General features: G+C 46.1%; 2 protein-coding genes across 5 annotated transcripts in view; both read left to right on the forward strand.

Annotated features, from left to right (window-relative positions):
• The window catches only part of ABCC5 (ATP binding cassette subfamily C member 5), a 62,838-nt gene extending 59,394 nt beyond the window's left edge, over nucleotides 1–3,444 (forward strand). For all 4 annotated transcript variants that reach the window (XM_026721737.2, XM_026721739.2, XM_026721741.2 and 1 more), the window contains 2 exons: nucleotides 251–415; nucleotides 1,750–3,444. In XM_026721737.2, the coding sequence (XP_026577522.1) occupies nucleotides 251–415; nucleotides 1,750–1,851 (267 nt within the window). In that variant the 3' untranslated portion in view covers nucleotides 1,852–3,444. The remainder of the gene's footprint in view (nucleotides 1–250; nucleotides 416–1,749) is intronic.
• Nucleotides 3,445–6,376: 2,932 nt separating this feature from the next.
• Nucleotides 6,377–15,897, forward strand: part of RNPEPL1 (arginyl aminopeptidase like 1) — a 31,242-nt gene continuing 21,721 nt past the window's right edge. The window contains 5 exon segments of the mRNA XM_026721742.2: nucleotides 6,377–6,830; nucleotides 6,833–7,037; nucleotides 7,039–7,185; nucleotides 7,187–7,316; nucleotides 14,998–15,138. Coding sequence (XP_026577527.2) covers nucleotides 6,554–6,830; nucleotides 6,833–7,037; nucleotides 7,039–7,185; nucleotides 7,187–7,316; nucleotides 14,998–15,138 — 900 coding nt within the window. The 5' untranslated portion in view covers nucleotides 6,377–6,553.

The following is a 15,897-nucleotide window of genomic DNA, read 5'->3' on the forward strand; positions in this document are numbered from 1 at the left end:
CAGGTTTGAAACCAAGAATCCAGGTCTGTTTTCTTGTATTCCAGGAAGATTGATTCAGGACAACTGAGCACAACTAAGCTTTCATTAGATAAATGAGAGGAACTGTGTTCCATTATGTCCCCCTCAGCCCCGTTTGCATACTTTTTAGGCCTTTCATTTCATGTTCTACTATCTTTTAGTCATAGTGGAAGAAGCCCAGGGAAAGGGTTGATGGCTACATTTTTAATGAGGCTCATGCTGTGTTCCACAGATCTTAATCCTGGATGAAGCGACAGCTGCTATGGATACCGAGACCGATTTACTGATCCAAGAGACGATCAGAGAAGCCTTTGCAGACTGCACCATGCTGACGATCGCTCATCGTCTCCATACGGTTCTGGGCTCTGACCGGATTATGGTACTGATGCAAGGACAGGTGAGTGAGCTGCGAACTTCTTTTTCTTCTGCAAGTTACCATGGAACCGGGAGCCAGGAGCCAATCAATGGGTGGCAAAACTCTGCAGCTCTCACGAAATTTCTTGCAAGATAATTTGCTTCAATTCATAGTTGGCAATGAAGCAGTCTTCCTTGTGATGCAAACAAGATCTTAGCCAGGATGTTTCTAAAATGGTAAGTTTCCCTAGAATCATTTGGTTGCTCCAATATTAAAAAGATGTTGAGACTCTAGAAAGAGTGCAGAGAAGACCGACAAAGATGATTAGGGGACTGGAGGCTAAAAATGTGAAGAATGGTTGCAGGAATTGTGTATGTCTAGTTTAACGAAGAGAAGGACTAAGGGTGACATGATATCAGTCTTCCAATATTTGAGGGGCTGCCACAAAGAAGTGGGGGGAATACACCTATTCTTAGAAGCACCTGAAGGAAGAACAAGAAGCAACAGATGGAAATTAATCAAGGAGAAATCCAACCTGGAAATTTCCGGACAGTGAGAACAATTAATCAGAGGAAAGGCTTGCCTCCAGAACTTCCAGCTCCATCAATCACTGGAAATTTTTAAGAAGAGATTGGACAACCAGTTGACTGAAATGGTGGAGGATCTCCTGCTTCAGCAGGGGGTTGGATGAGAAGGCCTGCAAGGTCCCGACTCTGTTATTCTGTTACTCCAAGTGATGAATTGTTCTGTCAGGAAGTTTCTCCTGTAATTCCAGGTTGCTTCTTCCCCCCTTGATTAGTTTCCATCTGTTGCTTCTTGTCCTGCCTTCAGGTGCTTTGGGGAAAGTAAGTTGAGGCCCCTCTTTTCTTCTTTGTGGCAGCCCCTTAGATATGGGAAGACTGCTATCGTGTCACCCTTAAAGGAACTCTAATCCTTAATCTAAAATAAAGGAATTGGAGATCTTTGGGTCTCTTTTTCAACGGTGATGCTACACGTAGTCCTCAACTTAAAACAGTTCATTTAGTGACTGTTACAACAGCACTGAAAAATTGACTTATGACCAGTTTTCACACTCACAACCATTAACCCCATGGGCCCATGATCAGAATGTGACATACAAGAGAAGCTTGGCAGCCGACTCTTATTTACAACAGTTGCAGTGTTCCAGGGTCATGTGATTCACTTTTGTGACCTTCTGATAAGCAAAGCCAGTAGCCAGATTCACAGTTGTGGCGAGATAGGTCGTAAAACGGGGCAAAACTCACTTGACAGATATCTCACTTACCGACATAATTTTGGGGCTCAATTGTGGCCGTAAAGCCGAGGGCTACCTGTGTTTACTCCATTTCATGCACTTCCTCTTCCATTTGTTTCAGGTGGTGGAATTTGACACTCCAGCTGCTCTTCTGTCCAATGACAATTCCCGCTTCTATGCCATGTTTGCTGCTGCAGAAAACAAGGTTGCTGTAAAGGGCTAAAATTCAGGGCAAAGTCACTTTAATATGGAGCGTAATCCTTCTCTGCCTGTGGCAGGGATGTTCCTCCTTCCATTTTCATGTCTTTCAAGCAGGTTGTCTTTTCACCTTTTAATATATTTTTTTTTAAGGATCGTGAGTCAGGACTGAGTTCTTTTTTTTTTTTTAGAAAAAAAAAGCACTATAAGGAAGATTCTTCATAGTTTTTATTATGGTATTTATTTCGTATTCTTCTTACTAATTTTTTTTGCTATTAAATGCACTCTACAAGATGGCTCAGGGAGCCACGTTATAAATGTATCCAGAGGCCTATATTGAAGCTTTATACATGTAGCTATATCTATACAGAATTCTGTACATAGCCTATATTTACAGTGGAAATGTAAGCTGTTTATTTTATATTAAAATGAGCGCTGTGGTTAATACCAGTGCATATTCTTTTCTATCCTTTTTTTTTTTTTGTACCGTTTTAGTGGGGGTTGGGAGCCTGGCTTGGGCCAGGCAGCACTGGACTCTCCCTGGTGCTGTTTTCTCCCCCCACACCCCAACTTCTGGGCGGAAATGAAAGTTTTGTGTAACTCTCCCTCCCTCTCCCATTTTCCTCATTCCTACCTACGGCATGTGGGTCCCGGCAAGACAGCAGTCAAGATCCTTGACAATTATTAGACAGGAGCCACAATTTCTCATGGTACTGTACCCTGGAGGGGTTTAACATTCCCCTCCCTTGGGGCGATTTCATTAGCAAATACTTAACTCTAGCGGGAAGTGAAGGGCCATCACAAAACTCAGGTACCTTTGAACCCAGTGCATTCACCTGGGTGCACACAATGACACTGTCAGTTGGCTGGCGGCTATTTCATCCAATGCAGTCAAAGCCCCTTCCATTTTGCTAAGCAAAAAGCACCTCTCCAAAGCATACAGCGGGGATCTCCAAAGTGGGCAACTTTTCAGACTTGTGGACTTTCAACTCCCAGAATTCCTCAGTCAGCCATATTGGCTGGAGAATCCTGGGTGTTAAACTCCCCAAAGTTTTTGCAGATCTTTTCCCCTGGCATACAGCGTTATTCCCAAGCTGTAGCAGCTAAATCTTTTTTTTAGACTGGACCCTGCTACTTCCTACGGCGTTTCTCTGCTGGGATGCAGACTTTTGAGATATTGGCATTTATTTTGGAAAGTTCTCCAGACACTTTTGATATTTTTAAAATCGTTCTTCATTCACCCAACTGTATGTGCACAAAATTTTACTCTTGCATATTCGTTACATCCTCAGCATCTTGCAGCTTTTAGCAGGCACCTGATCAGGTTTTGACACTGGTGTAGGAAATTTCATTTTCTAATTGTAAAGAGGCCTACCTCAGGTTGCTGGTCCTGTGTTGTATGTTACCATGGTTACTGTACACCATCTGTGTTCTATGGGACCAGTAGCCCACACGGGCATGGTCAGTCTTGTAATAGCTGTTTCGATCGGTCAGCACTGCATGTTTGTTGGTTTGTTTTTGTCCAGCTGGACATTTTATAGCCTTAGCATGTTTGCAAATTGTCTTGTCGAGACGGACATCTGCAAAAGTGAATAAAAATTATTTTGGTTTTTGTAAAGACGTGTGTGCCCTTTCATTGTGGAGCAGTGTTGAGTTTTCTCCCACGAAGCAGCTGGGATGAGCTGTGTACTGTTGCTCTTTAATCAGCCATAATTTAGGAATCCATGACTGAATCCAGTTCATCTTAATAGGTTATATTGTTTTACTTAGCACGCTGTGTTGCAGTTTCCTAAAGAAGTTTCATGCTTATCGCTTTGCATGAAAATTGAACCTGCCTTCACGGTACATTCAATAATCCATAGGGCTTTTAGATTTATTATTTGTGTTTTTTTAAAGAGTGATTTTAAAAACAAAAAAAGAATAAAGTGCAAAAATAAAAATGAATACATTATCAAAAAGGAAAAAACAACCCAGGTTTCTAAGTCCTTAGTTAACTTAGTAGACTTAGTTTACTAAGGGGTGTGCATAAGTGCATCATCGTGCCTACCGTCCCTGTCCTATTGTCCCCATTTATTCGTACCTATTTTCTGGATTCTTACTCATGTTTATACTTATATCTATTATCTTGTAAGCGATCGGCAAATCAAATAAATTAGTTAAATGACCCATGGTTTAAGATGGATGTTTAAATCCATTTGAAACACCAGTTCAGGGGTCTTCAAACTTGACAGCTTTAAAGACTTGTGGACTTCCAACTCCCAGAATTCCTCCTCTGGTCATGTTAGCTCAGGAATTCTGGGAGTTGAAGTCCACAAGTCTTAAACTTGCCAAGTTTGAAGAGCCTTGATCTAATTAACATTTTTCCCCATTGTTTCAAGTTAAAATCTTGCTTACATGTAGATTAAACCCATCCTTCTGTATCCTGCAATCTGGGAAAGTGATCCTCTCTGGCTTTCTTGCGATACCCATCAAGACATTTGTAACCTAAAAACCATACTTCCCTTTTTTCCACACAACTGTTTAATGCTATATAGGTAGTCCTCAACTTAGGACCATCACTGAGTCTAGAATTAAGTCGTACCAGCCTTAATAAGACCACACCTAGAATACCCGCATCCAGTTTTGGTCACCACACTACAAAAAAGATGTTGAGATATTGGGAAAAAAGTGCAAGAAGAGCAACTAAAACGATTAAAGGCCTGGAGACTAAAACATATGAAGGACGGATGCAGGATTTGGGTTTGGCCAGTCTAGAGAAAAGACATACTAGTGGGGGACATGATAGCAGTATTCCAGTATTTGAGGGGCTGCCACAAGGAAGAGGGGGCCAACTTTTTCTCCAAAGCACCTAAAAGCAGAACAAGCAGCAACGGATGGAAACTAATCAAGGACAGAACCAACTTGGAATTAAAGAGACATTTCCTAACGGTGAGAACAACTAACCAGTGGAATGGAAGTTTCCACCAGAAGTTGTGGGTGCTTCATCACTGGAAGTTTTTAAGAAGAGGCTGGACAGCCACTTCTCTGAAATGGTATAGGGTCTCCTGCTTAAACAGGGGGCTGGACTAGAAGATCTCCAAGGTCCCTTCCATTTATCTTCTATTTAGATAGGTAGGTAGGTAGGTAGGTAGGAAGGTAGATAGACAGACAGACACAGGTTGTGCTCATGTTTTCCACGTGCAAAGTTTGTTTATTTAAATTACAATGGATTAGAAAATGTACATGATGCATGGGGTTTCTTATATTATTGTTCAGTCTGATTCTTCGCAACCCCATGGACCATAGCACTCCACCCGCCCCCCCCCCATGTCCTCCACTCTCTCCCAGTTTGCCAAAATTCATGTTCATTCCGTTGATGGCACCATTTAAACATCTCATCCTCTACCGTCCTCTTCTCCTCACGCCTTCCGTCTTTCCCAAAATCAGGGTCTTTTCCTCTCTTCTTATTTGGTGGCCGCCAAACTATTTGAGCTTCAGTTTCAGGATCTGTCCTTCCAAAGACCGGTCTGATCACATGACCCTGGGGCAGGCATCTGAATTTTGATCACGTGACCATAGGGGTGCTACAATGGTCATAAGTGTGAAAAACTAGTTATAAGTCACCTTTTTCAGTGCCGTGGTAAGTTCAAAGGTCACTAAATGAACCGTTGAAAGTTGCGAGAGGTCTTCATAGATTTCAGTGTTTGGGGAATTCTGAGATCTGAAGTTTTCAAGGTTGAGAAGCACTGCAATTTGGGAGTCACTCCATCATGTTCATGACCTTTCTTTAAAACAAGTTTTTTTTTTAAGGAGAGAATGCGCAACCTGAGACGGTACAGGTAATCCTCAACTAGTGAACCACAACTGAGCCTAAAATTTATGTGGGTGAGAAGTTATAACCCCTTTTTACGACTTTTCTCACCATGTTTATTCAGTGAATCATTGCAGTTGTTACCTTAGTGACAGGGCTGTTAAGTGAATCCAATTTCCCCATTGACTTTGCTTGTCAAAAGGTTGCAAAGGGCAATCACAGGTCCCCTGGACACTGCAAGCCGTCATAAATGTGAGTCAGCTGTCAAGCATCCCAATGTAAATCACATGACCAGGGGACTGCTACAAAGATCTGTGAAAAATAGTCATTCCTTACTACTTCGGCCACTAACCGAACTGTTGTAAGTCGAGGCCTACCTGCACAGGGTCTCCTGCCTGAGGGGGTTGGACTATAAGACCTCAAAGGGCCCTTCCAACTCCTCCTGGCAAGCCAGTTGATCCCTGCTCAAAGTCTCCTTCCTCCATACCCTGCTCACACGATCCCTCCCGGGAGATCACCTGGCCGGATCCAAGGAGGGGGATCCTTCCTGCCTCTACAGCATAATGCGTTCCCGAGCGCCGGACCTTTCCCGTCTCTCTGCCGTCCCAAGGCTGAGTTCCGGCCGGGGGACGACGGGATCAATAAAGCCCCGGGCTCGGCCCAGCTCGAGGCTTCCGTCCAACGGCCGGGACAGGCAGGGCGCGCGTCCAAAGGCCGCTCCGGCCGCCTCGCGCCGCTCTCGGGCGCCGCCCAGCGCTGCCGCCGCCGCCGCCACCGCCTCCTCCTCCGCCAGCCGCACGTAGCGCGCCCCGCTCGGGGCAGGCCGGCTGGGCCTCGCCTCTTCCTGGCGCCGGCGAGCGGCTTCCCGGGCGGCCTGGGTGAGTCGTCGGCCGCCACCGGGCCTCCCGCGCCCGCCCATGGATTTCACCTAGGCCCCATGGAGGCCCCCGAGACGCCCCCGGACGTGGCCTCGGCCTCCAGCGCCTCGCTCTTCCGCCTCCGCCACCTCCGCCTCGGGCTGGACCTGCGGCCTGCGGCCCGCGCCCTTGCCGGCTGCCTGGTGCTGGAGCTGTGCGCCCGGCCGGTGCCCGGCGGCGCCCAGCAAGAGGCGGCCGAGGAAGACCGTCCGCCCCGCCGACCTCGCGTCCTGGTCTTGGACACGCACCCGGCCATGCGGGTGGCCTCGGTGGCTTTCCGGGCCTGCCCGGACGGCGAGGACGCTGCGGCTTCGTCTTCTCCAGCGCCGGCGGGAGCGGCGCGGAAGGCGAGCCGGGCCGGGGAGTCCTGCCGCCGCCGCCTCCCGCCCGCCCGTCCTCGGCCCCCGCGGGCCACCCGCACCCGCACTGCCCGCTCAGCACCGCCAGCGCACTTTCGGCCTTCGGGCAGCCGCTGCCCGAAGTAGACCGGCCGGGCCTGGGCGCCTCCCGGAGCCCCTGCGGGACGCCCCGCCGGCCGAGGTCCCCCGCCGTGGGGCGAGCCTCCTCCGGCCGGGCCTTGGGCCTGCACCCCGCTGGAGAGCGCCGAGACTGCTGCGCCGCCCTTGCCCGCCTTCCCCTCTCGGCGCCCGCCGCCCGCGCTTCTTCCGCGTGGACCCCTTCACCGACTACGGCTCGGCGCTCAGCATCTCCTTGCCGGCCTCGCTGGAGCCGCAGCGACCCTTCCAGATCATCGTCCGCTACACCACCGTGGATGCCCCCGCGGTAAGTGGGGAGCCGGGGAGGTCCGAGGGGAGCTGTTTTCAGCCGAGTATGGTGAGGACCGAGCGGGGCCTGAACGTGAATTGTGAATAGAATAGAACTGAAAGGGACCTTGGAGGTCTTCTAGTCCAGCCCCCTGCTTTAGCAGGAGACCTTATACCATTTCAGATAAAAGTGATTATCTAGACTCTTCTTAAAAATATCCACTGATGGAGCACCCATAACTTCTGGTGGCAAGCAGTTCCACTGGTTAATCGTCCTCACTGTTAGGAAGTTTCTCCTTAATTCCAGGTTGCTGCTATCATGTCACCCCTAGTTTATTTATTTTTTTAGACTACTAGCCAAGCCCAAATTCTGCAGCTGTTCTTCAACTCATTTAGTTCCCAGGCCTTTGATCACCTTAGTTGTTCTTCTCTGAACTTTCCCCAAAGTCTAAACACCTTTCAAGGGTGATAATCTCACGGGGTCCCACAGACCGTTTGAAAGGCTCCCCGAAGGCAGATCGATCAATGCTTTTAAAAGAAGGACAGGTGTGTGTGTGTGTTGTGTGTGTTCTGATAGCAACATTCCAATATTTGAGGGGCTGCCATAAAGAAGAGGAGGTCAACCTATTCTCCAAAGGACCTGAAAGGCAGGACAAGAAGCAATGGGTGGAAACTAATCAAGGAGAGAAGAAACCCAGAACTTAGGAGAAATTTCCTAACAGTGAAGACAATTAGCCAGCGGAACAACTTGCCCCCAGAGGTTGCGGTGCTCCAACATTGGAGGTTTTTAAGAACAGATTACACAACCATTTGTCTGAAATGGTGTAGGGCCGTGATGGCAAACCTATGGCACGCATGTCACACGGAGCATGCAGAGCCATTCTTGCCGGCACATGAGCCGCAAGCAAACTTATCACACTGCGCATGCGTGTGCCTCACAGCTGATTTTCGGCTGGTTTGAGGCCCTTTTCGGCCTTCCAGAGGCTACACTTCCTGTAATACCAGAAGTGACGAAATGGGCGTGTTATTCGACCTGCAAAGCCTGCAGAGGCTTTTTCCAAGCCTCTGGGAGGCCGAAAAAGGCCTCAAAAATCAGCTGTGAGGCTCAGTGCAGGTAAGGGGGTGGTGTGGGGTGTGTGGGAGGGATTGCGCGTGTATGTGCAAGGGGCATGGGGGGGGGCATGCATAGCCTTCTGGGTGCTGGCATGTGAGCACGTGAGCACCAGCGCGCACACAATTTTTGGCACAGGAGCCCAAAAAGGTTAGTTACCACTGGTATAAGGGGCTCCTGCTTAAAAAGAGGATTAAACTAGAGGACCTCCAATGTCCCTTCCAACTCGGTTATTCTGATACTCTGTTAAGGACTAGGGGAGGCATGGATAGCAGTGTTCCAATATTTGAGGGGCTACCACAAAGATGATGGGATCGATCTATTTTCCAGTGCACCTGAAGGCAGGACACACAGCAATGGATGGAAAGTAATCTAGAAGAGAACCAATCTAGGACTAAGACAGTTAGAACAATTAAATCAATGGGGCATTTTCCCTTTAAAAGTTGTGGGTGCTTCATCGCTTGGGGGTTTTCAAGAAGAGTTTGGACAGCCATTTATATGGATTAGAAGACCATCAAGGCCCCTTCCAACTCTGTTAATTCTGTTATAATTCTCTCCATTTTCATATCTATTGCAGTAAACATCAATAGAAGCAATCCATGGAAACCAATGCTGTTAGGCAGTGGTGGCTAACCTTTTGGGGCTCCTGTGCCAAAAATTGTGTGCGTACCAGCACGCACGTACTCGCATGCCAGCACCCAGAATGCAACGTGTGCCCTTCCCCAAGCCCCCTGTGCATGGTCACGCAACCCCCTCCCTCTTCCTGCCATCCCCTTACCTGCACTGCACCTCACAGCTGATTTTTCGGCTTGTTTGAAGCCTTTTCTGACCTCCCAAAGGCTTAGAAAAAGCTTCTGCAAGGCTTTTCAGGATGAATTATAGGCCCATTTTGTCACTTCCGGTATTACAGGAAGTGATGAAACGGGCCAATAATTTGTCCTGAAAAGCCTTGCAGAGGCTTTTTCCAAGCCTCTGGGAGGCCGAAAAAGGCATCAAACTAACCGGAAAAAAAAACAGCTGTGACGCACGCACATGTGCAGTGAGTTAAGTTTGCCTGTGGCTCGCATGTCAGCGCAAATGGCTCTGTGTGCCACTTGTGGCACGCGTGCCATAGGTTCGCCATCACGGTTCTTAGGGGTCCTCTCTCAGTTTTAAGAATGTAAAATGGCCCAAAGCTTTGCTGTTTTCACTCATCTTGGGCAACTTCTATGGAGGAATATTGTACCCCAGACCCTCCCGTCAAGCTCTGCTTGGTGTTGTCCAGGAAGGGATTCCCACGATTTAGCAGCACAGCTCTACCCATTGTAAAAAGCCACGCAAGCCTCAAGGATAGAATCTTGGCTAGTCTACTGGATAGCCAACATTAGCAGATGTCCCATTAAGAGGATACCAGCTTGGTTAATGAGCAGCCTAAGGACAACTCCTGCAGGAAATAATTAAATGAGTAATTAACTCCTTTTTTACAATCCTGTAATCCCTTAATTCGGGGCAGCTGGATGGGGCTGAGCATTTACTGACCAGATGCCCTTTCTGACACCTATCCAGAGCTCGCAGCAGATATTTTCTCTTTGCACGCACTGCTATTGCCTCAACCTTCTGAGTGGGAGGCAAGTGTCTTCACCACTAGGTCACCCAGGTGCTGTAATTAAGTGATTAAAAAGTTAAAAAAAAAAAAAAACCCTCAGAAGGGCAGATCCAGTGGAACACTAGGTCTTTTTCTGCCGTCACTTTTCTAGCTTTTTCTGTTTTCTAAATAGAAATTATCATCCCCTCCCCCAAGAAAGTTCTGGGAACTAATACAAACAGGGATACCCCAAAAATTGTGAACGAAAAATCTTTCCTTCCCTGCAAGTTAATCACTTTCTTTTTTAAAAAAATAAAAACAGGAAGCAAAAAGATATAAAAGAGGATAGTAAGATTTTAGGGAGGCCTAACAAATTCTTTGCAACCGGTTGAAAATTTGGGGCAGATAACTTGAAAGGGCTTTAGGAGGGAAAAGAGGTTAGGAAGATGCAGACAATCATATGGGGATTAGAGATCAGGTTTTAGGATTTATTTGGAAAAATCAGGTAGTTTAGAGGTCGCGTGTTTGTTTGAGTAATCATTGATGACACACATCATTCCCAAGCAGTGAGATTTTTGTTCTACAAAAATACCTTGGCTCCCTAAAATTGGTCTCTCTACAGCAAGAGTCCCCAAACTTGGCAACTTTTAAGACTTGTGGACTTCAACTTCTGAAGAACAGCTGAGGAATTCTGGAAGTTGAAGTTGAAGTCCATAAATCTTAAAAGTTGCCCTGTTTGGAAAGTTCTGCTCTAATGTATATCTAAAGTTTGGAAAATAGCCAATATGATATCTCAACGGAACACTAAAATTATTGACTTAATGTGACTTCAGGTATAAATTAGTGGAAGCATTCATAAATATAAAAGAGATCAAAAAACAAAAAAGGACGCACTTAGCCGAAGAAGACTTAATCATAGATTCTGCAAAGCCACGAGCCTTCCTTGGTAATCTTTTTTTTTTTTAAAGCTTCTCGGTGTTCTTCCAGAGTAGCCAGGATGACTTAGCCAAATTGACTTGGATTTTCAAAAAGTTCTTTATGAATTCTCTCACCCTCAGAAAACCTGGTTACCAAGAGAGAAAAGGGTAAACTTCCTTTGTATAAAGATCAGAAAACAGACAGTAGGAGGGTAAAAAAAATTATTTGGCCTACACCCAGGGATGTCAAAACAAAATTGCAATGTAAATCGGACAGAATGGAAGACTGGGCTGAGAGGAGCAAGGTGTACGGGTGGTCCTCGGTTTATGACCACAAATGAGTCCAAAATTTCTGTTGCACAGACATTCAGTGAGTTTTGCCTCATTGTGTGATCTTTCTTGCCACATTTGTTATCTGAATCACTGCAGTTAATGTAGCAATATGGTTGTTAGAAGGTTGCAAAAGGGGCCATGGCAACCGTCATAAGTATGAGCCAGTTGCCATGTGTCTGAATTTTAATCACATGACCATGGGGACGCTGCAGGAGTTGTAAAGTGTGAAAAATGATCATAAGTCCCTCTTTTAATGCCATTGTAACTTATAACGGTCACTAAATGAATAATTGTAAGTTGAGAATTACCTGTATTTCAGCAGGGAGAAATGTATTCAGGAAAGAACAAAAATTCTTCTCTACATACTGCTATCTTTTTTCCGCCCAGAGAATTTCACTATAGTTTAACTAGCTCAATACCTGTGCTTCGCTATGAAACTATGTGGTCAGCCTTAGTTTTTGGGGAGGAAAATAAGGGGGAAAAAATTCTGCCTCTGCCTATCAGTATTCATCTGGCTAGCATCCTGTCAGTGTGTGAGAGAGTTGAGGGCTCTTTGGAAACCGAAACAGTATTTGTTATATGAACAAGAAGAAGACAGCAAGGAGCCTGGGCATGGCTTAGTTCAACGGTTCTGTACTAAAGCTGCTTGCTGCTGTGAAACTAAAACAAACCGAAACTCCTCTGCTTGTGTTTTGCATTTGGAACAGATTTCTTTTCAGGTGTGGAGGAGGAGTAGAACTCCTTAGCATCAGTGTGTGTTAATAATAATATACTTTCGTCAGTTGTTCCATCTGTTGTTCTGAGGATCAGATGTTCTGCCAATACCAAAAGAATTTATCTGAAGAAATGAGAGTATTTATATCTTATCCATAAAACCATCTGGAAAAATGGGAAATTGAGAAAAAGGCCAGTCCAGACATTGCTGACAAAACAGAATCTATATATATATATAAAATTGAAATACCAGTCATGCATCATCACAAAATCTCCAGAACCATAAAGCCCACAAACTTGAAATTTGGCACATTTGTTCCTTTTGGCTTCTAGGTGCTCACTAAGAAAGGATTTTTCGAAATGATCATCAGAACATTAGTATTTCCTATATTATTATTAACACGTTCTGATGCTAAGGAGTTCTACTCCCCCCTCCCCACCTGAAAAGAAATCTGTTCCAAATGTAAAACACAAGCAGAGAGCAGTTTTACTTTCATAGCACCAAGCAGCTTTAGTACAGAACAGTTGAGCTAAGCCACGACTAGGCTCCTTGCTGTCTCCCTTCTTGCTCACACAGCAAATACGGTTTCAGTTTCCAAACAGCCCTTTACTATCTCACACACTGACAAGATGCTAGCCAGATGAATGGTGCTGGTAGGCAGAGGTAGAATTTCCCCCCCTTATTTTCCTCCCCCAAAACTAAGCCCGACCACATAGTTTCATAGCAAAGCACGGGTATTGAGCAAGTAATTTAATAAATAAGTGTGCTCATATTCGGACACTTTTTACCCAGAGGAATGGATGGCTGTGAGATGGACACTTTCCATTTGGGATGGGCTGTTATTTGGCACTCACTGTCATGTCCTCCTCTATTAGGTGATGGCATTTTATCCATCCTGCCTGAAGTAGTTTATATAGGTGCATTAAAAATAGAATTTCATTGAACAACATGCCACCATTTTAAAATACGCCAGCCTTGGCCAGCTTTTCTATTTTCTCTGTCTAGGAGATCAAAGAGGCTGGCCGGGGATGACATGTTTTAAGTTAGCAGCATATTGTTCCATGCAGTTCTATTTGTAATGCATCTATCTCAGTGTTTCTCTATGTTGTCAGCTTTCAGGTGGGTGGACTTCAATTCCCAGAATTCCCCAGCCAGCCACTGGTCTATATTATGTACTTCAGACAGGACTGATACTTTTCCAATACAAAGGATATGTTTGGAGGTTAGTTTTAGAGAAGGTCTCCAGCCCATGATAACTGGACATCGGGGGTCAAGTTGGAAGAATTAAAGGGACTTTACCTACTTTTGTGACTTTGTTGCTTTTGTGCCACGCCTCGGGGTCATCACACTTCTCCATTGACTTTGCTCGTCAGAAGGTCGCAAAAAAGGGAAATCACATGACCCAAGAGCACTGAGACCGTCATAAATACGAGTCAGTTGCCAAGCATCCAAATGTAAAATCACGTGAGTACGGGCATGCTGCAACGGTCATGAGAGTGAAAAAAAATGGTCATAAGTCACCTTTTCTCGGTGCCATTGAACAGTCCCTAAATGAGCCGTTGCAAGTCGAGGACTACCTGTATCCCTTCCTGTGAAAGGAGGTCGCCCAATGGGTCAGGGTGCCTTTTGTTGTACGTATGTGGGATGAGCCGTGGGAAAGGTGGTCTGTAACCCTGGAAGACCCGTTGCACACTTTCATCAACCAGAGCTAAGTTGCTTTCAGTGATCTCAGCAGAAATGAAGATTTTGTGTATGGTTGCCTTCCCCAAATCGCTGTCCCCAGGTGGACTAAAATTCCCATTGTCCCCAGCCAGCCAGCCCTCCTTGACCTAAAACCCCCGTCTTCAGTAAATAGCACTGCTGTCTGGCTGGGATGATATTAGAACAGGGCAGAATCTAATAGACTAACTTCAGAACTGAAAAATAAGGGGGGAATCAGAATATGATGATACTTGGAATAAGTTTTATCAAAAGTTGCGAAAAAGAGGGAAAGGTCAGAACAAAAATAGCCAGGGTGAATAGATCTGGAATGAAAATACTGTATCGCTAATATGAATGTTAATGGTTTAGTAATATTTTTGTATGTATGGCAGAGTAATGCCAAAATGGTTGCACTTTGTTTGATACTTGTAGTTGTCAACGGTAAAGATATATTAAAAGCAAAACAAAACACAACGCTCGTAGACCAGATGTGGTTGGATCTGACCCGTGAGGCCATCCTGGGAAATGTAAGGGGCCGGCCCGCATCGCTTTGGCCCGGTCTACCCAGTGCGACGAGGAAACATGCCAGCACTTTGGGGAGTGGTGTCAAGCTGGCAATGCCTACCCAGTTGGCCATGCCCCAGTGAGTGATGTCAAGCTGGCCACACCCACCCAGTTGGCCACGCCTCAGTGAGTGCTGTCAAGCTGGCCACGCCCACCCAGTCAGCCATGCCCAGTGAGTGCTGTCAAGCTGGCCACACCCACCCAGTCGGCCATGCCCAGTGAGTGCTGTCAAGCTGGCCATGCCCACCCAGTTGGCCACACACCCACCCGAGGTTCACCACAGCCCTGATGTGGCCCTCAGTGAAATTGAATTGGACCCCCATGTATTAGAAGATACAAGTACAACAGTAGTACAGGTAGTCCTTGACTTGCAATAGTTCATTTAGTGACTGTTCGAAGTTACAGCGGCAAATGAAAAAAGGGGCTTTATGATCGTTGTTCACACTTAAGAACCGTTGTAGAATTTCCGCAGTCATGGGATCAACGTTCAGACTCTGGGCAACTGACTCCTATTTATGATGGTTGTGTACCGTGGTCACGTGATCCCCTTTTGCGACCGTCTGACACACAGTGTCAGCGGCGAAGCCAGGTTCACTTAACAACCGTCTGATTAACCACGTCGCTGCAATGATTCACTAAACTGTGGCAAGAATTGTGGTAAAAATGGGGCAAAACTCAACTGTCTCACTTTGCAACAGAAACTTGGGGCTTCATGGTGACCGTAAGTCGAAGACTATCCATTTTGTCTATTTGTTGTTGTTGTTTTTTCCCCCACTTCTCTATTTCTTCTGTCAGATCTGGTGGCTGGATCCTGAGCTCACCTACGGCAACTCCAAGCCATTCGTTTTCACCCAAGGCCATTCGGTGTGCAACCGCTCCTTCTTCCCTTGCTTTGACACGCCGGCTGTGAAATGCACTTACTCCGCAGTTGTCAAGGTAAGGCATTTCCTTCACCCCAGAATGTCAGAAGAACTTGATCAGACCTGAAGCTCACGCTCGCCTAACTGCCAGAATTGTCAGAGTATATTCATTAACCGGCAGAGACATGGTTAACAAAGTAAGCATGGCAAGAGACCAGCCAATAGGAGCTGACAGCCTGGCTGCGGTTTGGCTCCGTGTGCTTTGCTGAGAATTGAAAGTCTTGCTTGCTTACAAAAACTGGTATCAGCTCTGAGCTGCTGCTGCTTGTGTTTTTGCTTATGTTACGTTGAAAGAATCTGCTAATGGTATTGTAAACTTGACCCATCTTATTACGTTTATAAAGAAGTTAACGATCCTGCTGAGTCAGTCATTTGTGTGTTTTCTGGATTTGAATTTAATGCTGCAAACTCTTAACAAGAATTCAGATTTCGAATTCTGATTGTGATTCCAGAAGCTCTTACAACCAGTAGCCAGGTTCCCCCCTGCCCCCATGAAAATCTTAATCCCCTTTCTGAATCCTCTCCCTCATTGGTCACTGCTTCCTCCCAAGGCTTTTACGTGTGACTTAGCAAAGCAAGCTGTGGAAAAAAAAAAAACCAGCCGTTGGGTACATGGCAGGGGCTACCAAAGGCCACGCTAGGGAGCATCCTCACACATGCTTTCAGATCAATGGCTGTTTTGTGATTAATCACTGCTCGCTCCGGGGCAGCCATTCTGTGAATAGGCCAGCTTGTTCCTTCCAGTAAACTGCCTCAGACTGTCAATTGCCACCAT

The sequence above is a fragment of the Pseudonaja textilis genome, chromosome 4, assembly GCF_049901715.1.
Source record: "Pseudonaja textilis isolate UNSWEBS1 chromosome 4, rPseTex1.2, whole genome shotgun sequence".
NCBI classification, from domain to species: Eukaryota; Metazoa; Chordata; class Lepidosauria; order Squamata; family Elapidae; genus Pseudonaja; species Pseudonaja textilis.